We start from the raw sequence: 23,168 nt of genomic DNA, 5'->3' as shown, positions 1-23,168 counted from the left end.
GTGGATTTGAATTTGTTATCATACTTCATTGTATCATTAATGTGCTTTCTGTGCCATTATCGTCACCCTTCTAGAGCTCTACATTGGGAGATTTATTTCTCCTGTCTGTCTACAAGTGTTCTAATACTCATGGCTGCATCTGTAATGTGTGTCTGACTAAAGTTATGTTTTGTACATTCTGAGAGTTAATTATTTAATTTAAGAATTGTGTATTTTTGAGTTAAGTTTGAGCATCTGATTTATACCCTTTTCCATATATTTTTTTTCTTTTTAGTATAATTTAAACATGGAAAATTGTAAAGATGTGTTGAAATCTGTCATGTTTACCAGCAATGTTAGAAAATCAATAAAAAGAACAATGAGAAAAAAAAAGGAATATACTATTTCCCCCCGAGTGTCTCGATTATGGAATCCAACAGCTTTCCGAATAGTAGCGGACCTTCAAAAAGGGCAGAACACCGAATATGTTTTGATGCCGAGTCTACACTCCACGGACAAAGCCAGAGAGCTCATCTGGCTGCCATGGACTTGGCCGATAATCCTACCAAGTCTAAGGCTGCATTAATAGTCCCGGCGATGCGACCGCGTGACATAATCCGTCGCTGTTGCGATTCTTGCATATAGTGCAGGAGACAAAAAAGGGCGACTGGGGAGCATGGCCGCGAGCGGTTTTCCCTCATTGGCTGAACCGCTCACGTGCTGCTGACGTCACGTGGCGATCGCCGAAAAAATAAAATTGTATTGACTTCAGCGATTTTGGTCGCTGTGTCACGCCATTGTGCAGTCACAGTCGCACCCACTGGATTACATCAACTTGTTTTGAGGCGGTGGCGCCGTAGCCGGGACTATAAACGCAGCCTAAAGGATGTCTTTGAGATGAATTCCGTAGCTAAATTTTACATCTGAAAGAGCTCTGATGGATGATCTTTTTAACCCTTTCTTCCATGTTGGTAATTGCTAACTTCAAAGCTGTGGCAACTGAAGTAATTGCAACCGCCGGTCTGCAAGATGCTCCTGCTATTAAGGACTTCCTGAAGGCGTTCTCAATTAGTCTATCCATGGGGTCCCAGAAAGAAGTGCTGGCGAATCCAGATATATCCGGGTCCACCTTAGGCGGATAATTCCAGCCTTCTATATCCTTCTTGACAAACTTCTTTCATATATTGAAACCTTTTTATCTGGTTGAGTCCACTCTGACGTAATAAAATCCTTGAAGATGTCATGCACTAAGAAGATGCTAGGTTTCCTCTTTGCATCCCTAAACATTCGACTCTTAGGTTCTGTATGGCAAACTGAATCCTCAATCTCTAAAACTTTATGAACCGCCTTAAATCAGTGGTTCTACAAGGTCTACATCAAGAATAGAAGATTCTCTGGCTTCCATCTCTTCATCTGACGATTGAATTCTCCTCTCCATCGATCTGCTCTTCTGAATCTTGTAAGGATGAATTCACTAGTCTATCCACTCTACGGTAAGAGTGAAACCTCTTCTGACCTTTTCCTGGAACCATGGCAGTGGTCACATAGTTACCCTCCCTATGTATGGCTAATGCCTATGTGCCCAATGCCATAGTTCCAGGAAAAGAAAATTACGGTAAGGTGTTTTAAATTTTCTTCTTTCCTGATCACCCTGGCAGTGGGCACTGTTGGGACATACCACAGCAGTGACAAATTAGGGAGGGACACAAAGAAGAAAACCACCAGTCAATGCCGTTATCAGTTGACCTTTATTAATCCACTTTACACTTATTTCACTACAGATTGTTGAACTTTACGCCCAAAACTTGCGTCAGCTGATGATTGTACGTCTAGTCTGTAGTATTTCAAAAATGTACTGAACGAGGACCAGACTGCTGCTTTACATATCTGCCCTTGTGTTGCCTGAGCTTTGAATGCCCAGGACGTAGACATAGCCCTTGTAGAATGAGCCTTAAATGTTCAAAGGTTTATTTTGTCCTTTGCTCTCATAAGCTTTTTTAATACATGACACTATCCATTGGGATATCGTTGTCTTAGATGCTGCTTGACCTTTCCTTGGTCCCTCTGGTATGATGAATAGTCTGTCCGACTTTCTCACATCTCGCATCCTTTCCATGTATACCTTTAAACATCTCACCACATCTAGTTTGTGTAATCTCTCCTCCTTTCTGTTCTTTGGATCTGGACAGAATGAGGGAATCACGATTTCCTGACCCACATAAAACTGTGATACTACCTTTGGCAAGAATTGATACACTGGTCTGAGAACTGCTTTGTCTTGGTGCACGACTAGGAATGGTTCCTTAGCTGATAGTGCCTGTAGTTCTCCCACTCTCCTTGCTGAGGTGATCGCGATCAAGAACGCCATCTTCCACGATAACCATCTCAACCCTATCTCTTGTATAGGTTCGAAAGGAGGTGCCGTTAATACATCCAATACTAAGGACAGGTCCCATGTCGGTACCCTGTTTTTATTTTGAGGTCTTAGTCTTTTAACTGCCTGTAAAAACCGGATGATTAATCTTTCCATTGCCAGATTTCTCTCCAAAAAGGCCGATAATGCGGACACCTGTACTTTCAGAGAGCCGAGGCTGAGACCTTTCTCAAATCCCTTTTGCAAGAACTACACTATTGTCAAAATTCTTGGTGAGAAGAAATGTTGTCTTTCTTTCGTACACCAATCCCGGAAACAAAGCCAAACTCTATGGTACACTTTTGATGTGGATCCCTTTCTTGCCTGTAACAGGGTCTGGATTGTCTTGTCTTAACAACCTCTCAACCTCAATGTTTCCCGCTCAATCCCGTCAAGGCCCATTGCTTGGCGTTCGGATGGCATATTGGCCCTTGTCGTATTAGTTCTTTGCTGTCTGGTATGTGGTTATGGTATATCCACTGCCATATTTACCAGGTGTGTGAACCAAGGCATTCTTGGCCAGAATGGTGCTACCAATATCACTTCCAGTTGGTCTTCCCTGATCTTCCTGATTGTTTTCGGAATTAGGGGAATTGGGGTGGGGAGTGTAGAGGGAGAAAGGGGGTGGCCCGGTATTAAAGGGGTTGCACCCCATTTGGCCACCCCTGACCGCACCAGGGAGACAAGGGGTTACCTGGACTGAGGTCCAGAAATGTGATTTAACCCTTGTTATGACTTGTAAATGTATTTTCCCCTGTTCCCCTGTTCCATTGTAATGTCTGTGTTAATCAGTGTCTGCATCACACACACACTAGAATCCATCCGGGAGCACAAGGGTTAATAGTTCTTTAATGATTATAGCTCTTTGTGTAGTTTTCCCGCCTTTTCAGGCACCATTTTGCAGGTCCCCATTGGCCGCCATTAGGGCTCAATGCATTCTAATGGAAGATTGTGCTGTTTTAGTCCTGTTTCCTGTAAAGACCAGCAGGTGGCGTCCGAGAGGGAGAGCGGCGGTTTCCCATTGAAAGTCAATGGGCCCATTGACTTCAATGGAGATGCCTCGAGGTAACCTTTCCAAGAAGAAGTTGGCTGCCGTCCAGACCGCAAACCGCAAAGCGGATACAATGTCTAAAAAAGAGTTACAATCACTTGAGTCAAGTTCAAAGTTAATTGATGTGGGAATAAACAGTTCTAGGGCACCTAGAAATAAAATTCTTTTTGCCCCTAGTCCCGAGGCTTCCCCCCACTCGACCACCACCGGGTCCCCGAATCCTGGACCCCCGCTAAGGGTCGAACCAGATAGAGCGGGTCGCGCCATAGGCTTTGCCGGCAGCGGCAAAAACGGCTCTGAAAAATGACTAAGTGGAAAAAACTGAATTTTGGTATTCCATAGCTCCGGTTCCGGAGGGTCTAGCGGATCAGGGTTTGGGGTATCTGTAGCCACTGCTCCGGCATCGCTGCAAAACCATCCTTGACCCGCTTGGACCAACCCGACGGAGTATGGACCCCCTTGAAGTTTGGGACTTTTCCCATAGACTTCCAAGGCAGAAAAACCCCATTGACTTCAATGGCGGCGATTTACCATTGAAAGTCTATGGCGGAGCTGCCCGTTGTTTTCAATGGGGATTTAGTGAAAAGCTGAGATTTCTTTTTCAGTGGAGATTTTTGTATTAAAATGATTTAATGTGCATTTGTGTAACTCCGGTTCCTTAGGTCGTAGCAAGTCGCTTTTTGGACCATATGGTGTCCCAGTTCTGGCAATGCGAACTGGGAAGTTTGGACCTGCTAGACCCATGGAACCGGATATTTTAATGCGTCTATGTTTTATGCTTAATACTGTATTCTAAGGTATGGATAAATTCCAGAGGAAATTTCTTTGGCCATAATGTAGCAGATGGCCGGAGAGGCGACCGAATGTCTAGGACTTAAGCTTTGTTCAAAGAGTTTTGTCACCCTCACTGTTTATCCGAGGCTCAAACCAGAGCAGTTCTTAAGTGTTCCATTTAACACCTTCCAACAAAGGTTTTCCTGCCATAAAGCCAAATGGGTAGAATGGCTGGCATTCCATTTGCATATGTGGGGCTACAGAAATGAGACCCCAGAGTTCTACTGCACCTGTGCCAGCTAGCAGGGGGGCATGTGTTGAAATGTGTTCCCATGTTAAAGATTGGCTGGAGGTAATTGAAAACCAATCACCGGTGCTTAATGTTACAGATAGAGGGACAAAAGGTTTATAAACTGCTGTCCACCCATATATCCTTTGTCTTCGTTTGCTGATATGGTTACCTGATATCACCTGAATGATTTCCTGATTGCTGAGAGAAATGCTACATCATACTTCTCATTCCCCAACCCCTAAGTAAGTGTACTTCTTGTTTGTTACTGTATTATCTGTTGTGTTCACCTTTATTCTAAGGAATAAATACAATTTATTATATCTTAAGCCTCGTTCAGTTCAAACCCAGTTATTTTTGTGTAATATTAATAAGCCTGTGGAAGCTATCGTCACAGGCGTATTAATAAAACTGGTGGCAGCTGGCGGGACTGAACTGGACCTGGATTACAGTATTCTGCGGGGTACTGTGATCCAGTGGGAACTTGATGGTAATTGCAAGTTCCTGGGACTAAAGATATTGAACACACAGTAGTGCAACAAGTAACGCAAGTTGTCACACCACCTCCCTGCTGCGACCCAGAACCATGAGTGACGAGGAGAGCATCTATTACATGAGAACTAGAACTCAGCTAAGAGAAAAGTGCCATGCCTATGGACTGGAATATGCAGACCAGGAGGTTGAGGACATGGTTGCTGCAATCACAGCCTACAGTATGAAGCCGAGCATCCAGAGGCTCTGGAGATAGCTCAGCTTGCCCTTATACCACCGCCCGGAGATCAGGGACTGAACCCAGTGCCGGGCCAGCAGAATCCTGGGGAGGGACCAAGTGCACCTCCCAGGACAAGTGCGACAGGAGGGGCGCTGATGGCTGCGGCTACCAGCCCGTTTACCCCTGAGATGTTGGCACTGATTACAACGTGGGGAGACCGAGGGACACCGGAGGAGCGGCTACAGTTTATCTCTATGGCAGTGAACAGACCCGCTTATTGCCCCCCGGTCCGACCCCCCAAAGATGGACTCCAACTGGACAAGCACAGTCTCACCAAGTATGTGGAGGGCACTGATCGGATTGACATGTTTCTAAGGAACTTTGAAACGCAGTGCCGGCGGTACGGGGTGCTTCCCCAGCATAGGGTTGCACGCCTGGACCCGCTGCTCTCCAGCTTGGCTAAACAGACTTTGATGGCGCTTACAGAGGAGTTTGCTGATGACTATGACCACCTGAAAGAACTTTTGCTGTTTCAGCACGGTTTTACCCCTGAAGCTTACCGGGGTAAGTTCCGGCTAGAGGAGAGGCACCCTCAGGAGACCTATGTCACTTATGTGACCCGCATGGCTTTGTATGGGTTACACTGGGTGGAGGGCTCTGAGGCCAGGACTTACCAACGCCTGCTGGACCTCATCTTTCAGGAGCAGCTCATGCAGCAGTGCCCGCCGGCGGTGAGGGCTTTTGTGTATGATAAAAAGCCCAAGACCTACACCAGAGGCGGCGAGGATGGCAGATGACTATGTGGTCAGTCGGTCCCAGATGACCGCCAAGGTACCAGCCAAAGCGGTAACCCCACCGGCGCCGGCCAAGAAAGCTGTGAGTACCCCCCAGTGGACCCAAAAGCCGCCTGCGGGCAGCGGGTCACAGAAGGCAGGAGAGCTCCGGCATGAGCGCCGGTGCTACAATTGCAACAGCACTGGTCACCTCAGACCAGATTGCCCGGTACCCCTGCGTTCCAACGGACCCTATCGAGGGCAACGCACCCCAGCTGCAAAGCCGGTAGCCCGCGTGCGGGTGGCTTCCACCAAAGAACCAGGACCGGTTATGGAAACAACTCCCAGCGAGACGTCCCATGTCACCCCCACCCCGGTTTCATCGGTGCCTACAGCCAGGAGCGGAGGACATCACCGCGCAGACCTGCAGCCGACAGACGGCAGGAGCAAGCATCTCCCCCGGTCACAGTCGGTGGCCGGCAGGCAGTTGGCTTGCTTGATTCAGGAGCTGCAGTGACCCTGGTCCGACCTGATATGGTCCGGCCAGAGGAATTGCTCCCAGGCCCTGGGATGCAGATCACTGTGGCTGACGGAGAGCCACGTTTCCTGCAGGTGGCCCGCATTTTTTTGGATTGGGGGGTGGGCAAGGGTGTGCGGGAGGTGGGGTTTTTACCAGGTTTGGATGCTGAAATTCTTTTGGGCAATGACCTGGGACCGATGACCTGCACCTACGACCATGTGCCCCAGCCCGCTGCAGTGGCGGCAGTTACCCGGAGCCAGACCGTGGCAATGCCGGCGGTGGCCACCCCAGTTCCCCAGCCTTTGGGACCAACGTTAGCGGAGGGCGCAGAGGAGCCCGGGGAGGTAAGCCAGGATCAGTTGCAACCACAGGCTGACGTACTGTTTCCCCTTACCCTGTCCCCTTCCCCTGACAATGACATGACTGGGGGGTGGCCAGATTTAGGAGCCCAGTTTAGGGAGGCAGTGAAGACAGACCCTACCCTGGCCGGCGTGAGACTTCGGGCGTCCGAATCTCAGGCAGGGGAGGGCACTGAGCGCTGCCTATGGCATAAGGGACTCCTATACAGAGAAGAAGGGAACCCGGGGATAGAGAAGGGATTGACCGGTAAGCGACAGCTAGTAGTACCCCAGGGGTACCGACAGCAATTGTTACGGGTAGCTCACTCTATTCCGTTAGCGGGACATTAGGGGGTCACCAGGACGCGAGCCCGGTTATTACAGCGTTACTACTGGCCGGGGGCATCCCGAGATGCGAGCAATTTCTGCCGCTCTTGTGATGCCTGCCAGCGAGTGGGTAAGGCGGGCGACCGTGTGAAGGCACCCCTGAAACCCCCTACCGATAATAGGGGAACCCTTCCAGAAGGTAGCGATGGACCTGATAGGATCCCTCATGATTCCTAGCAGGTCAGGGAAGCGCTACATCCTCATGGTGGTGGATTTTGCCACCCGGTACCCTGAGGCGGTAGCGCTGGGCACCATAAGTGCCAAGACAGTGGCAGCAGCTCTGCTGAACATTTTTGCTAGGGTAGGTTTCCCTAGTGAGATCCTAACCGATCAGGGGTCGCAGTTCATGAGTGAACTGTTACATTGTCTCTGGGATGCTTGCGGTGTACAGCACCGGCGCACTACTCCTTACCATCCCCAAACAAACGGATTATGTGAGAGGTTTAATGGTACCCTGAAGCAGATGCTTCGGACCTTTATAGAGGCGGAGGGGAAAGACTGGGAGATTCACCTGCAGCACTTGCTGTTTGCATACCGAGAGGTACCGCAAGAATCTACAGGCTTCTCCCCCTTTGAGCTACTATATGGCCGCAGGGTACGTGGACCTCTGGACCTATTCCGTGAGGGATGGGAAGGGGAGACTACTGCTACTGATGCTTCAGTGATCCAGTATGTAGTAGATCTCAGAGACCGGTTAGAGATGCTTATGGGGGTGGCCCAGGACCACCTCAGGGCTGCTCAGACCAAGCAGAAGCAATGGTATGACCAGCAGGCCCGTAGCAGAGAATTCATCCCAGGACAGCAGGTGCTTGTTCTCAAACCCACTCGGGAGAACAAGCTGATGGCTGCCTGGTCGGGACCGTACCCGGTTATCCGAAAGGTGAATGAGTGCAACTATGTTGTACAGGTAGCGCCTGAGAGGCACAAGACATATCACATTAATATGCTAAAGGAATACAGAGCACCGAGTATGGGAGCAGTAATGGCCATTTGTAGCCCACTGCTGGAGGATCCGGCGAGCAATTCTCTGCCTGATCTCCTAGGGGAGGCAAAGCAAGGAAACACTGTTGAGCAGGTAGAGATAGGGGCACAGTTGAGTGCTAGGCAGAAGGGAGAAGCCAGGGACATGCTAGGTCAGTATAGCGCCCTCTTCACTGACATGCCAGGGACCACACATCTCACCAAACACCCAGTACACACAGGGGACCTGCAGCCTCTGCATAAGCACGCTTATAGAGTGTCAGCAGAGGTCAAGACCAGTATGGAAAGAGAGATAGAGGAGATGCTGACCCTAGGGGTAATTACTCTGTCCCAGAGCCCTTGGGCAAGTCCAGTAGTCCTAGTGCCTAAGAAGGACAAAACCACCAGGTTTTGTGTGGACTACCGGTTGCTCAATGCTGGGACGGTGTCAGATGCCTACCCCATGCCCCGCATGGATGAGTTACTAGATGAACTCGCGGGGGCAAAGTATCTGACCACCATGGATTTGAGCAAAGGCTACTGGCAGATCCCCCTGACCCTGGAGGCTAGGGAGAAGTCAGCATTCATCACTCTAAGTGGCCTCTATGAGTTTTTGGTGATGCCATTTGGGATGAAGAATGCCCCGGCTACCTTCCAACGCCTGGTCAATAGGTTACTGGAAGGGATGCAGAGCTATGCCAGGGCTTACTTAGATGACATTGCTGTCTTTAGTAATTCCTGGGAATCCCACATAGGACATGTAGCTGTGGTGCTGGATAGGATCAGGGAGGCTGGGCTTACCTTAAAACCCACTAAGTGTATGGTAGGGAAGGCAGAAGTCCTGTACTTAGGGCACAGGGTGGGTGGAGGGCATCTCAAACCAGAGCCAGCCAAGGTAGAAGCCATAGTTCAGTGGCCTGTTCCAAAAACCAAGAAACAGGTCATGGCATTTTTGGGCACCGCAGGGTACTACAGGAAATTTGTCCCACAGTACAGCGCCGTGGCCAAACACCTGACTGATCTGACTAAGAAGCAACTGCCTGTGCTTATTACCTGGTCTCCTGCCTGTGAAACTGCTTTCCAGGCACTGAAAGCTGCGCTTGCTGAGGCCCCCATCCTGGCTGCCCCAGATTATACCAAGCATTTTCTTATTCAGACTGATGCCTCAGACTTTGGTGTGGGGGCTGTGTTGAGCCAGGTGGGGGACGACGGCAAAGAGCACCCTGTGGTGTATCTCAGTCGCAAACTGCTCCCCAGGGAGGTGGCATATGCCACCATTGAAAAGGAGTGCTTGGCCATTGTGTGGGCACTCAAAAAGCTCCAGCCCTATGTCTATGGGAGGGCTTTCACGGTCATCACAGACCACAATCCCCTGAGTTGGCTACAGAGGGTATCAGGGGAAAATGCCAAACTGCTGAGATGGAGCTTGGCTTTGCAAGAATTTGAATTTACCATTCAGCACAAAAAGGGCAATGAAAACAGCAATGCTGATGGACTTTCACGCCAGGACTATCCCTCTAAGACTGAATTCATTAATGGTGCCAGCAGTGCCCCACTCCCCGTCAGGGCCAGTGGGCCACAGGACACGCATTAAGAAGGGGAGGTGTAGAGGGAGAAAGGGGGTGGCCTGGTATTAAAGGGGTTGCACCCCATTTGGCCATCCCCTGACCGCACCAGGGAGACAAGGGGTTAACTGGACTGAGGTCCAGAAATGTGATTTAACCCTTGTTATGACCTGTAAATGTATTTTCCCCTGTTCCCCTGTTCCATTGTAATGTCTGTGTTAATCAGTGTCTGCATCACACACACACTAGAATCCATCCGGGAGCACAAGGGTTAATAGTTCTTTAATGATTATAGCTCTTTGTGTAGTTTTCCCGCCTTTTCAGGCACCATTTTGCAGGTCCCCATTGGCTGACATTAGGGCTCAATGCATTCCAATGGAAGATTGTGCTGTTTTAGTCCTGTTTCCTGTAAAGACCAGCAGGTGGCGTCCGAGAGGGAGAGCGGCGGTTTCCCATTGAAAGTCAATGGGCCCATTGACTTCAATGGAGATGCCTCGAGGTAACCTTTCCAAGAAGAAGTTGGCTCCCGTCCAGACCGCAAACCGCAAAGCGGATACAATGTCTAAAAAAGAGTTACAATCACTTGAGTCAAGTTCAAAGTTAATTGATGTGGGAATAAACAGTTCTAGGGCACCTAGAAATAAAATTCTTTTTGCCCCTAGTCCCGAGGCTTCCCCCCACTCGACCACCACCGGGTCCCCGAATCCTGGACCCCCGCTAAGGGTCGAACCAGATAGAGCGGGTCGCGCCATAGGCTTTGCCGGCGGCGGCAAAAACGGCTCTGAAAAATGACTAAGTGGAAAAAACTGAATTTTGGTATTCCATAGCTCCGGTTCCGGAGGGTCCAGCGGATCAGGGTTTGGGGTATCTGTAGCCACTGCTCCGGCATCGCTGCAGAACCATCCTTGACCCGCTTGGACCAACCCGACAGAGTATGGACCCCCTTGAAGTTCGGGACTTTTCCCATAGACTTCAATGGCAGAAAAACCCCATTGACTTCAATGGTGGCGATTTACCATTGAAAGTCTATGGCGGAGCTGCCCGTTGTTTTCAATGGGGATTTAGTGAAAAGCTGAGATTTCTTTTTCAGTGGAGATTTTTGTATTAAAATGATTTAATGTGCATTTGTGTAACTCCGGTTCCTTAGGTCAGGGGGGCGCAAACTTTTTTCCCTGCGCCCCCCTGACGGCTGTCCCCTCGCTCCCGCGCCCCCCCCAACCCCAACTTACCCGCGCTCCGGCGTAATGACGTCACGTTGCCATAGCAACGTGACGTCACATGACCTCGCAGCGTCATTTTGACGCCGCGTTGCCATGGCGACGCCGGGAGGAAGCCGCCGGAGCCACGGGTAAGTATGGTTTACAGAGGCCCTGCAGCTCCCCCGGCACTTAATTTAAGTGCCTTCGGGAAGCGCGCGGGGCCTCTGTAAACCCCGCGCCCCCCGTCGGCAGTCTCGCGCCCCCCCTGGGGGTCGCGCCCCACAGATTGCGCACCGCTGCCTTAGGTCGTAGCAAGTCGCTTTTTGGACCATATGGTGTCCCATTTCTGGCAATGCGAACTGGGAAGTTTGGACCTGCTAGACCCAACGGAACCGGATATTTTAATACGTCTATGTTTTATGCTTAATACTGTATTCTAAGGTATGGATAAATTCCAGAGGAAATTTCTTTGGCCATAATGTAGCAGATGGCCGGAGAGGCGACCGAATGTCTAGGACTTAAGCTTTGTTCAAAGAGTTTTGTCACCCTCACTGTTTATCCGAGGCTCAAACCAGAGCAGTTCTTAAGGGTTCCATTTAACACCTTCCAACAAAGGTTTTCCTGCCATAAAGCCAAATGGGTAGAATGGCTGGCATTCCATTTGCATATGTGGGGCTACAGAAATGAGACCCCAGAGTTCTACTGCGCCTGTGCCAGCTAGCAGGGGGGCATGTGTTGAAATGTGTTCCCATGTTAAAGATTGGCTGGAGGTAATTGAAAACCAATCACCGGTGCTTAATGTTACAGATAGAGGGACAAAAGGTTTATAAACTGCTGTCCACCCATATATCCTTTGTCTTCGTTTACTGATATGGTTACCTGATATCACCTGAATGATTTCCTGATTGCTGAGAGAAATGCTACATCATACTTCTCATTCCCCAACCCCTAAGTAAGTGTACTTCTTGTTTGTTACTGTATTATCTGTTGTGTTCACCTTTATTCTAAGGAATAAATACAATTTATTATATCTTAAGCCTCGTTCAGTTCAAACCCAGTTATTTTTGTGTAATATTAATAAGCCTGTGGAAGCTATCGTCACAGGGAGGAACAGGTATGTGTCACGGTAACTTTATGACAAGATATAATATACACCAAATAACTGGGTTGAACTGAACGAGGCTTAGATATAATAAAGTATATTTATTCCTTAGATAGGTGAACACAACAAGATTGTACAATTAACAGACAAGAAGGTAACACTTACTTAGGGGTTGGAATGAAGAAGTATCAGATAGCAATACTCCAGCAATCAGGTATCAATCAAGATGTAATCAGAAGACAGACAAAGACTGTAGGGTTGACAACAGTTTATATATCTTTGCAACCCTATTCTTACTATTGAGTGCAGACTATTGGTGAACAATTATCTGCATCCAATTGCTAACGTGGGAACACAGTTTAACCCATGCCCCCCAGCTAGTTGGCACATGCGTCCTGGGGTATCTGGCAGGATACTCTTTGTTTGAAAGTGTGAGTTATAACACACACAAACCACTCCAGCTTCACGCTTCTCCGCCCTCATGTAAACAGTAAGAGTGGCTGAGTCTTTGATCAGGGGTCTGCTTCCTAGACATTTGGTCGCTCTCCTGACCATTTGCATTCCTTAGTAGGCAGGAATCTTTGCGGGCATTTGTCCCCGCTTTGAAATACAGTATGATTGTTAATACACAAACATATTAAAATAACTGGTTCTGTTAGGTCCAGTGGGTCCAAACTATCCAGGCCTTAATGCCGGAAGTGGGACACTATAGTGTCCAAGTTTCAGCCCGCTGCGACCTTCAGAACCGGAGATATGCAAATACCACATAAACCGTTTCTTAGTTTATTACCAAATTCTCAGCTGTAAAATAAATCTGTTTTTCACTCATTCCCCATTGAAAACAACGGGCTCCGCCGCCATAGACTTTCAATGGTGAAACTCCGCCATTGGCGTCCATGGGAGTCTGCCGCCATTGACTTTCAACGGGGCATCGCCGCCGTTGAAGTCTATGGGGCTTCTCCGCCATAGCCGGTCAATGGGAAACGGCCACCATTGAAGTCTATGGGAAAAACTCACGAACCTTTATGGTGGTCCATACTCCGTCGGGTTGGTCGGAGAGGGTCGGGAATGGATCTGCGGTCATGCCGGAACAGTGACTGCAGGCAGCCCAAATCCCGGCCCTCTGAACCCTCCAGAACCGGAGATATGGGCTTATGGTTTTCAGGGTTTTCAGACTTAGCTGTTTTCTCGTGCTGCTTCTTCCGTCGCCATTGAGACCTATGGCGTGACCCGCTCAGCCAGCACGACCTTTTCTGGGGCTCCTGGATTCTTGGACCCGGTGGTGGTCAAGTGTGGGGAGGCCTAGGAGCTACGGGCAAAAAGAATTTTATTCCTGGGTTCCCTAGAACCTAAGATTCCCACGCCACTTGTCTTTGAACTTGAACTAACAGTGATCAATCTCTTTTTTAGACAAAGTATCCGCTTTTGCGGTCTGCGGTTTGGACGGCTGCCAACTCGTTCCTGGAGGCCGACATCGAGGAATCCCCATTGAAGTCAATGGACCCATTGACTTACAATGGGAAACCGCCGCTCCTCCTCTCGGATACCACCTGCTGGTCTTCGAAGGAAACAGGTCCAAAACCGCTCACTCCGCCATTGAAGTGAATGGAGCTTCAATGGCGGCCTATGGGACCCTGCAAAATGGTGCCTGAAAAGGCGGGAACAATAAACAAAGGGCTATAATCACTATTCAACTATTAACCCTTGCCCTCCCGGATGGATCACAGTGTGTATGTGGTGCAGACACTGGTATGATGATGGTACATTATAACAGGGGAACATACATTTTTCATGTTATAGCAAGATAAACCACAGTTCTGGACCACAGTCCAGTTAACCCCTTGCCTCCCTGGTGAGGTCAGGGGGTGGCCATATGGGGTGCAACCCCTTTAATCCTGGGCCAATCCCCCTCTCCCTCTACAATATGCCAACCTGAAATTCCATTTGAAGCTGAGAGCATCTGTGCTTTTTGCGCTTGGGTGAAAATGTCTTGCACAGTAGTTTTTTACCTTGTGGTTCTGATGTGTCGCCATGAGATCTATGTCTGGCTGACCCCATCGCTCTACCAACTCCTGAAACACCTGTGGGTCTAACGCCCATTCTCCTGGGTGTATAACATTGCGACTTAGAAAGTCAGCTGTGACATTTTCCAGCCCTGGGATATGCACGGCTGTGATCTCTGATAAGTGGCCTTCTGCCCAAGAGAGGATTTCTGCTGTGAGGTTCATCAATGTTCTGCTCCTCGTTCCCCCTTGTTTGGCTATATATTTTACAACCGACCGGTTGTCTGACTATATCTTTATATTGCCATCTCTTATTTGGTCTTGGAAAGCTTCCAGAGCCCTTTGAACTGCTTTTAGTTCCAGCTGCATTGATGGAAGACGGTGTTCCTGATTTGACCAGGTTCCTTGTACCAGCGATTCTCCCATTTGGGCTCCCCAACCTGTGCTGCTCGCATCTGTTGTGATTTTTTCCCATTGTACTGGGTGCAGTGTCCGTCCTTTCCCCAAATTTCGGGTATCTTCCCACCACTTTAATTCTTTTGTGTGTGGGTGTAACAAGATTCTTTGTCATGTATTTTTGTTGTTCCCGTTCCATTGTTTAAAAAATTATTTTGTAATGGTCTCATATGTAGCCCTGCCCATTTTATGATGCTTACCGTTGAAGCGAATTTCTCTAGAAGCTTCATGCATTCTTCTGCTGAAGTTCTGGTTGCTTTCCTGAGCTTCCTTGCTCGCAGTGCTATGTCTTGCCTCCTTGCGTCTGGCAACGTCACCTGTGCTTTCGCTGTGTTGAATTCTACCCCCAAAAACTTTAGCAGTTGAGTGGGTGCTAGGTGACTCTTATCTCTGTTTATTAACCAACCGTGTTGTTCCAAGAAGGTTATGACCATCTCCTGGTCTTGTTCTAATTTCTCCCGACTCTTTGACTTTACCAAGATGTCGTCCAGGTATGGGTATATTTCTACCCCTCTTTTTCTCATTTCTGCCACTAATGGGGCTAAAACTTTTGTAAATGTCCTTGGAGAGCTCGCCAGACCGAATGGTAGTACTGTGTATTGATAATGATGTTGGTTCACCGCGAACCTTAGGAATTTTCGGTGTCTCCTTGATACTGGCATGTGTAGATAAGCGTACCTTAAATCTACCGATACCATCCAGTCTCCTGGTTGTACCTCCTGAATGATCGCGTTTAAAGACACCATCTTGAATTTTTTTATTCTCAAGGATGTATTTACCTTTCTCAGGTCTAGGATTGCTCTGTAGTCTCCTGAAGACTTTTGTACTAGGAATATTCTGGAATAAATTCCACTTCCTCTGTCTTCCTGAGGTACCTTCATTATTACTTCTGCTTGTAGTAATTTTTTTAAAACTGAATTCATTTGCCTTCTTTTTGCCTTGGTCTGTACCCTTGATGTTAGGCACATATTTCTTCTTGGTATTTTTTTGAACTCTATGCTGTATCCCTGACGAATGGTTTCCAGTACCCATTTGTCTTGTATTGTTTGGACCCATGTTGCAGAAAACTGCGTCAGTCTTCCTCCTACTGGCAACTGCTGGGCCCTTTGACCTTGATGCAAATTTGTTCTTGGCAAATTATCCTCTTCCGCCCCAAAAAAGACGGTTCTGACCGCCTCTCCATGTTGTTTGCCTTGAAAACGATCTGGCAGGTCTATATGCTTTTGCCTCTTTGAACTGACCTCTATCAGATTGCTGGAAACTGGATCTTCTGTTCCTGTTTCCTTGGGGCAAAAAGCTACTCTTACCTCCTGATGCTTTTGTTATTATAGCATCCAACTTGTTGCCAAAAAGGAATTCTCCTTCAAAAGATAATCCACATATGCTATTCTTTGATGCTGCGTCCGACATCCATTGTCTTAGCCACAACACTCTTCTTGCTGATACTGCCAAGGCCATAGATTTAGCTGCTAACCTAACTGCATCCAAAGACGCCTCCACAATGTAGTCTTTCGCCCACTTTACTTCAGACAGTGCCTTTAGGATAGAACTTCTCTTTACACCTTTGTCTAGTGCCTCCTCTATGTTGGCAATTCAGACATGCATTGCCCTTGCCGCTGATGTAGTTGCTATAGCTGGTTTACAGGCTGTTCCCGCTGTAACATACGCCTTCTTTAATACGTAATCCATTTTCCTATCCATAGTGTCTTTCAAGGTTGCAGATTCCTCTATTGGTATTGTTGTCTTTCTTGCTATTTGTCAGGGTCGCCTAGACCTCCTGCCTATCCATAGCTTCCTTGTCCACTGGGTGTGCTGCTGCCTTCTGTTTCTTCTGGGTTCCTCTGTCTGCCTTCTTGTTGCTCCTGTCTCTGTACTTTATAGCTTTGCTTTCTGTCTGTTGCTTTTGCCTTTGCTTCTAGTCCGACTCCTATGCACATGCCTGTCTTTGATTCCTGATCTGTTCCTGTACCTGTACCTGTATTTGTAGTCTGTTTACAGTAAAGGCCCTTGCTAGTAATCTGGCTTGTCCCTGTTTGTTCCTTGCTCCACCGGTCTCAGTCCCTGCTCCCCGGTCTCAGTCCCTGCTCCCGGACCTGTCCTGCCCCGCCTGTCCTGTTCCTGTCTCCTCGTTGCCGACCTCTGCTTGTTACCTGACTTCGCTACCTGCCGCCTGCCTCGGACCCCTGCTTGTTACCTGACTTCGCTACCTGCCGCCTGCCTCGGACCCCTGCTTGTGACCCCTACTACGCTCGTCCTGTTCCGGCCACCGAGATCCTACCCGCCATAGGAGTCTCCCGTGACAGAAAGCAAAGGCCACTTCTGGATCTCGCTGGAACAGATTCTTCTTCTGCCTGCACCCTTTCCTGCCTGCTGCAGCAGACCACATCCGCATGGTTGAAGATAAGTACTTTCGTTTCTTTTTTGGAAATCCAAGTTGGGATCTTGAAAGGTTTTTTTTGCTGCTAAGTGTTCTGCAAGAAGTATTGCGTTCATAAAGAAAAAAACATTTTTTCTGAGACTAGAACTGTTGCTGCAGAGACTAGTGCACTTTTCTTTGAGATTTTTCTTTTGTGCAGTGCCTGGGTTAACCCTTGCAGTACCTGTTGCCACCTTTTTAGACTCTGACTTTTCATTCCTTGAACAAGGCTTGTCTCTGCATCCCTGGTTGGACCACTGCTGTTCACAGGGTTCCCATTTCAAAAGACAAGAGTGCTTCCATTATTTTGTTACTGCATGCTGTGATTTTTCTTGCAATCTGTAGTTCTTCTTATGATTGGTTCTAAGGTTTCAGGTTTACCTGCAAGTTCCCCTAAAGTGTGTTTCTCTGTAACCTGTGATATCCCTACGCCTGATATCTAAAGTTTCAGATTTAACTGCAGATTTCTCTGTATGGTATCCCTACGCCTGATATCTAACGTTTCAGATTTAACTGCAAGGTTCTGTCTGATATTCCTATGTCTGATGTCAAAAGTTTCAGATTTAACTGCAAGTTTTCTCTGTAGTAGTTTCCTGCTGTCTATGATATTTCTATGCCTGATTTCTAAAGTTTCAGATTCAACTGCAGGTTTTCTTTGTCTATATGATATCCCTACGCCTGATGTCTAAAGATTCAGATGTAACTGCAGGTTCTCTCTATCTGTATGATATCCCTACGCCTGATACCTAAAGTTTCAGATATAACTACAGGTTTCTCTGCCTATGTTTTTTCCTTGCATTTATAAATCTCTGTGACTGATGCTAAAGTCTCAAAAGGTCAGCTCTCCTATCTGTTGTCTCTCTGTGTCTAATATTCCTGTTGTTCATTCTAATGCTTCTGTTTTAAAAACACATTTCCTCTTTACTGGTTTCTTGGGAAGTGTGGTTTCCCCATGTCTGAAATTATGGCTCCCACTCAAACAGTCTTGAGCAGTAAATGTGAACACAGTACCACTGATTCTTCAGAACTTCTCAAAGCAAGGAAGAAGAAGAAAAAGAAGGGAGGCATTACTGTGGAAGTTGCAGAAGGAATTAAGAATGAAAATTTAACCTCAGAGTCTGCATTTGATGAAAGAGATATGCTGCAGCTTAAGGCAACACACAGACGTATCCCAAGAATAGTGGAAGAGAAGAAAGATGCCCCTACTCAGACGCTTCAAGCTGCACAGAAAGCGATTGATTGTCTTTATGGACGTTTAGATAAGGAGCAATAAGCTAATTCTGCACTACAAATCTGTCTATCCTCAGTAAATTGCTAAGTGTGTTCTCCAGGAGAAAGAAAAAGAGCAGTTGGAGAGTGACCTGGATGTCATTTCAGGTGAGCTGGAGAAGGCATATACTGATGCTGCTGAGAATCGGCGCCTCGCTTCTAAAAGTAACGAATTCCTGGAAATCTCTATGAAGGAAATTGACAGGCTTAATACAGAGCTTTAAGTCTCCCAGGAGGAGATTTGCTACTTCAAAAAAGAGATGGAAGTCGTTCGGGAGGAGAGATGCTACTTGAAAACAGAGATACGTTCTATGAGAGACGCCTCCGAAGAGTTAAATAGTAGGTTTGAAATTATAAACCAAATGAGTAAGAACTTCTCTGTCCAAGCCAGTGAAGGAGATAAAAGACTCCATGAATCAGAAGAGGAGAAGAGACTATTGATAGAAGAAAAGTCAAAGATGCAATTAGCGCTGGAAAAAGCAGAGGGTGACTGGGAAAAAGAAAAATATCAGTTGGAGAATGACAGGTTGATCTTGTCAAGTAAGCTGGAGAAGGCCTACGCTGATTCTGCCCAGTACCAGACTTTCATGGCTCAAGTTGACGCAGCACTGGAAGCATCTCAGAAAGAGGTTCACAGGCTTACTACAGAGCTGGAAGCCACTAAGGAGAAGAGTTGCCACTTCAACACAGAACTATGTTCATTGAGAGAAATCTTCGAAGGGTTAAATATCAGTTTTGAAACTGTAACCCAAGAGTGCAATAATCTCTATGTCCAAGTCAGTGAAGGAGATAAGAAACTCCATGAATTAGGAGAGGAGAAGAAACAGTTGGCCCAGGAAAAGTCAGACGTGCAGACAGCACTGCAGAATGCAGAGAGAGTGCTGCAAGAAGAACGTGTCTCCCTGGAGCGGCACACACAAGCAGAAAATATGCTGCAGAGTCAGCTGCGAGAACTGCGTACACATCTGCAGGACACCAAGGAGAACACATCTGCAGGACACCAAGGAGAAATGGGTGAATGCTGAAGAAAAGCAGCGAGTTCTGCAGGAAGAAAGTTTCCAGACTGCCTACAAAATAAAGATGTTGCAAGATTATTTGAGTACCCAGTGTGTCCCCAAAGAACAGTATGAGGAGCTGAAGGCCACACTGAGCATAACCAGAGCCTCGCTGGAGGAAGAGCTAAAGCTAGCAGCTGAACACACATCTCAGCAACTCACAGCGCTGCAGGCGCAGATCGCTGAGCTCAAGACACAGCTTGCCAAAAAGGAGGAGAGAGAGGTGTCCGTCTGTCAAGTGGCTGGCCTGACACAGCGCTATGAGGTCAAAATGGCTGATGCCTGCAAATTATTGGACCACACAGCCCGTGATAAGGTCCGGCTGCAGCTGGAGCTGTACAATGCCCGGGAGGAGTACCGGCAGCTGCAGATCAGAAATGAAGAAGATGCAACATATTTAAGCTTTACTCTGAGTCAGCTGGGAGATATGGAGTTGCGACTCAACTCCAAAAAAGCTGAACTGACAACTGCTTTGAGTGGGAAAAGAAGTGCAGAAGGACAGCTTCAAGAGCTGAAAACTCGAATAGCTGGTTTTTCATTGGGTGATGCCACGAAACGGCAGTCGCAAGAGGAGACCATGGAGAGCGAACTCTATGTCCCCAATGACTCATGTGGAAAGGCTGCAGCCATCCTTGATGCCCACATTCCTGATGTCTCTGCCCCTGCTTTTGGGTTGAACGCACCCATTTGGAGGTTCCTTGCAGCAACCAATGTACCTGTGGAGTACCCTCTGCCTGCTGACAAACCACCAGAGGTGGGTCACCTTGAGTCCACTTTTCATCAAGGTCTCCGGGAAGAGCCTGGAGGATCGTCCGGAGAACTCTCTCGAGAGGGGGGAGTAATGTCAGGGTCGCCTAGACCTCCTGCCTAGCCATAGCTTCCTTGTCCACTGGGTGTGCTGCTGCCTTCTGTTTCTTCTGGGTTCCTCTGTCTGCCTGTCTTCTTGTTGCTCCTGTCTCTGTCCTTTATAGCTTTGCTTCCTGTCTGTTGCTTTTGCCTTTGCTTCTAGTCAGACTCCTATGCACATGCCTGTCTTTGATTCCTGATCTGTTCCTGTACCTGTATTTGTAGTCTGTTCACAGTAAAGGCCCTTGCTAGTAATCTGGCTTGTCCCTGTTTGTTCCTTGCTCCCCGGTCTCAGTCCCTGCTCCCCGGTCTCAGTCCCTGCTCCCCATTCTCAGTCCCTGCTCCCGGACCTGTCCTGCCCCGCCTGTCCTGTTCCAGTCTCCTCGTTGCCGACTTCTGCTTGTTACCTGACTTCGCTACCTGCCGCCTGCCTCGGACCCCTGCTTGTTACCTGACTTCGCTACCTGCCGCCAGCCTCGGACCCCTGCTTGTGACCCCTACTACGCTCGTGCTGTTCCGGCCACCGAGTTCCTACCCGCCACAGGAGTCTCCCGTGACACTATTCTAGATATAGCTGCATCCACCTTTGGGCTAGCTTCCCAAAATTTGACCTCTTCCTGTGGAAACGGAAACATTTTCCCAAATCTTTCTGGTATATACACTTTGGCGTCTGGCCGCAACAGTTCTAATTGAATAAGGTCCTTGATCACCTGATGTACTGGGAAAACTCTACTTTTTTTCTGTCTTGACCCAAATAATTTATCTCTTTTTTGATTCAACTCTTCAGTGTCTTCCAATTCTAAAGCCTGTCTCATGGCTTTGATGAGAGGATCAACTATTTCTACATCAAACTCCGATTCATCCTTCTGAATATCCTGTTCTGATGAATCCAATTCACCTTCTGACACCTGAAAGCCTTCTATGTCTGATTCATCAGATGAGAAACCTTTTCCCTTATCCAAACTGGTCTGGGATCTTGACCTTTTTTGCGCCAGGTTGACTGCCTGTTGTACCGCAGCCTCCACACTCTGCTTAACCGCATCCTTCATTAGTAATAGGAAGGTGTTCATTTGCTTGTTAGAATCCCCCGCTGCTGCCTTAAGGCAATTTTCACACAGCTTCTTTCCCATCAGAGCTGGCTTCTCGCATGCAGCACAACACTTAGTTTTCTTAGTGGCTTTCCTCATATGCTGCAGGGATTCCCCAGCACCCTTAGAAGTTTCTCCTTCTGGAAGGGTAACCACCGAGCTAATTTAAATAAAACAAAATAAATACTAAATATACACCCTAATATCATAGATCCACCCTCTCATATGTAGTACTAAACTAAGGACTCATCTAGTCTTGGAAACTGATCCTTTAGCAGTATCCATTTAGCGTTCCATGCTACAGTTTTTTTTTTCTCTCACACTGCCTCCGTCGCTCCTCTGACGTCACCGCAGTGCTCGTGCTCGGCCTCTTGTGTCTGTGCACACACCCGCCGGCCGGAACGTGATTCGCGCGCTCGTGAGACCTCGTGCACAGTTCCTCCTACCGCAGCGTTCCAGATGCAATCACGGTTAGTCTGAGCCTTCACACGGCTCGCAGCTCCTGCTGCTCACCCCCATCCCGCGTGTACCTCGCTCCTGGAGGTTACCCCAACTTCTGGGGTCTCCGTCTTACCACCCTCAGGGGCGCGTCGATCGGAGCTTCAGGGCAGAGAGGTTGAGGTCCCTGGATCACTGCACTAGTTGCAGTTTAGGTGAGTCCCACTTACAAAACAAAAAAATCCTACTCCTAGCTGTGAGGACAGGAAAAAGACTAAGGTGCAGGTAGAGGGAGGGGCCTTTATGGCCTACCTGCAAAAGTTAATTTCCTTTCCTACCTAGACTGAGGAGGAATTAACCCAAAGGTGCCCACTGCCAGAGTGATCAGGAAAATGCCATCTCGATGCCCTGGGAGTCTTGCCACAGGCTAAACAATATATGTCCCCAAAAAGTGCAAATTGCAGGAGCTTCAGGAGGAGAGAGAGAACAGAATCCCCCCTGGCTGGACTTCAAGCAGTCAGGTAAGCCCCCCAAAACAACAAACGCCTAACCTCAGCTTGGTAGGACAGAAAAAAAGACTACCTGTAAGGAGGTGTGCCTATATGTAGGTCCTCTTATAGATGCAAGTCTTTGATTTCTCCTATGCCAACTAGAAGGTGTGACTTAACCCTTTGGTTCCACTGCCATGGATATGCTCATGAAAATAGTCTCTCCAGTATATTATATAAGGTAACACAAGGTTACCCCAACTATTGTTATACACAGAATGGGATTGCATTAAATGTACCGCACCCCAGCTTCTGATATACAACATATGTACAGCAAAACACCTCTGAATCCAGCAGACTTTACTAATGACTTTAACCTTATGGAAGCCCTACCTTCAACAGTGTGTGGGAAGTGGTGGCTCAAGACAGGAATGGGATGTTCTACTTGGATTCTAGCCAAGACTTCCATGTCTTCTCCATCCTTTTGGTGTCCGATGTTCTCCCCCAGGTACATGAACACTTGTCTTACATGTGCACCATCCATCTTCTTACAGAAGAGAGGCAGAACCTGGGTTAAATACATGCTGCTCGACTCAAAAGAAATTAGTGGGATTAACTCTCTGAGTGCTTGAGAGTTTGCAAGACAACAAGTGATCACCACAGCAGTGGAACAACACAACATAATGCAAGAAACTTCATATTTAAAACCAGAGACAGAACATGAAACACAGACAGAACTCAGTTCACATCCAATGACACCTATACACGGTATAGTGCCTAAATATATTTATATATATATATATATATATATATTATATATATATTTATAGATATCTTTTGAATTAACTCTTTGGCCAAAGTGTTGTAAGCCCTTGAGACCCTACACGGCAGACCACATCTCAAGGGTACCTAACACTAATATAAATTCTTAATAACCTGCACATTACCAGGAAGAATGATTTATATTAAATCTGTCAAAATTAGTTGCATAAATATTTAGGCACTGTACCGTGTATAGGTGTCATTGGATGTGCACTGAGCTCTGTC

At 47.6% G+C, this 23,168-nt stretch overlaps 1 protein-coding gene across 1 annotated transcript in view; it reads right to left on the bottom strand.

Annotated features, from left to right (window-relative positions):
- The window catches only part of LOC142498604 (uncharacterized), a 30,100-nt gene extending 7,396 nt beyond the window's left edge, over nucleotides 1–22,704 (bottom strand). Inside the window, exons 1-3 of the mRNA XM_075606810.1 lie at nucleotides 22,515–22,704; nucleotides 20,768–21,335; nucleotides 14,722–14,861 (exon numbers count right to left, since the gene is read on the bottom strand). Of these exons, the coding sequence (XP_075462925.1) occupies nucleotides 14,722–14,861; nucleotides 20,768–21,335; nucleotides 22,515–22,704 (898 nt within the window). The remainder of the gene's footprint in view (nucleotides 1–14,721; nucleotides 14,862–20,767; nucleotides 21,336–22,514) is intronic.
- Nucleotides 22,705–23,168: the final 464 nt, after the last annotated feature.

The sequence above is a fragment of the Ascaphus truei genome, chromosome 7 (assembly GCF_040206685.1).
Source record: "Ascaphus truei isolate aAscTru1 chromosome 7, aAscTru1.hap1, whole genome shotgun sequence".
NCBI classification, from domain to species: Eukaryota; Metazoa; Chordata; class Amphibia; order Anura; family Ascaphidae; genus Ascaphus; species Ascaphus truei.
Note: the sequence above shows the minus strand (reverse complement) of the source record. Positions and strands in the feature narration are given on the sequence as shown.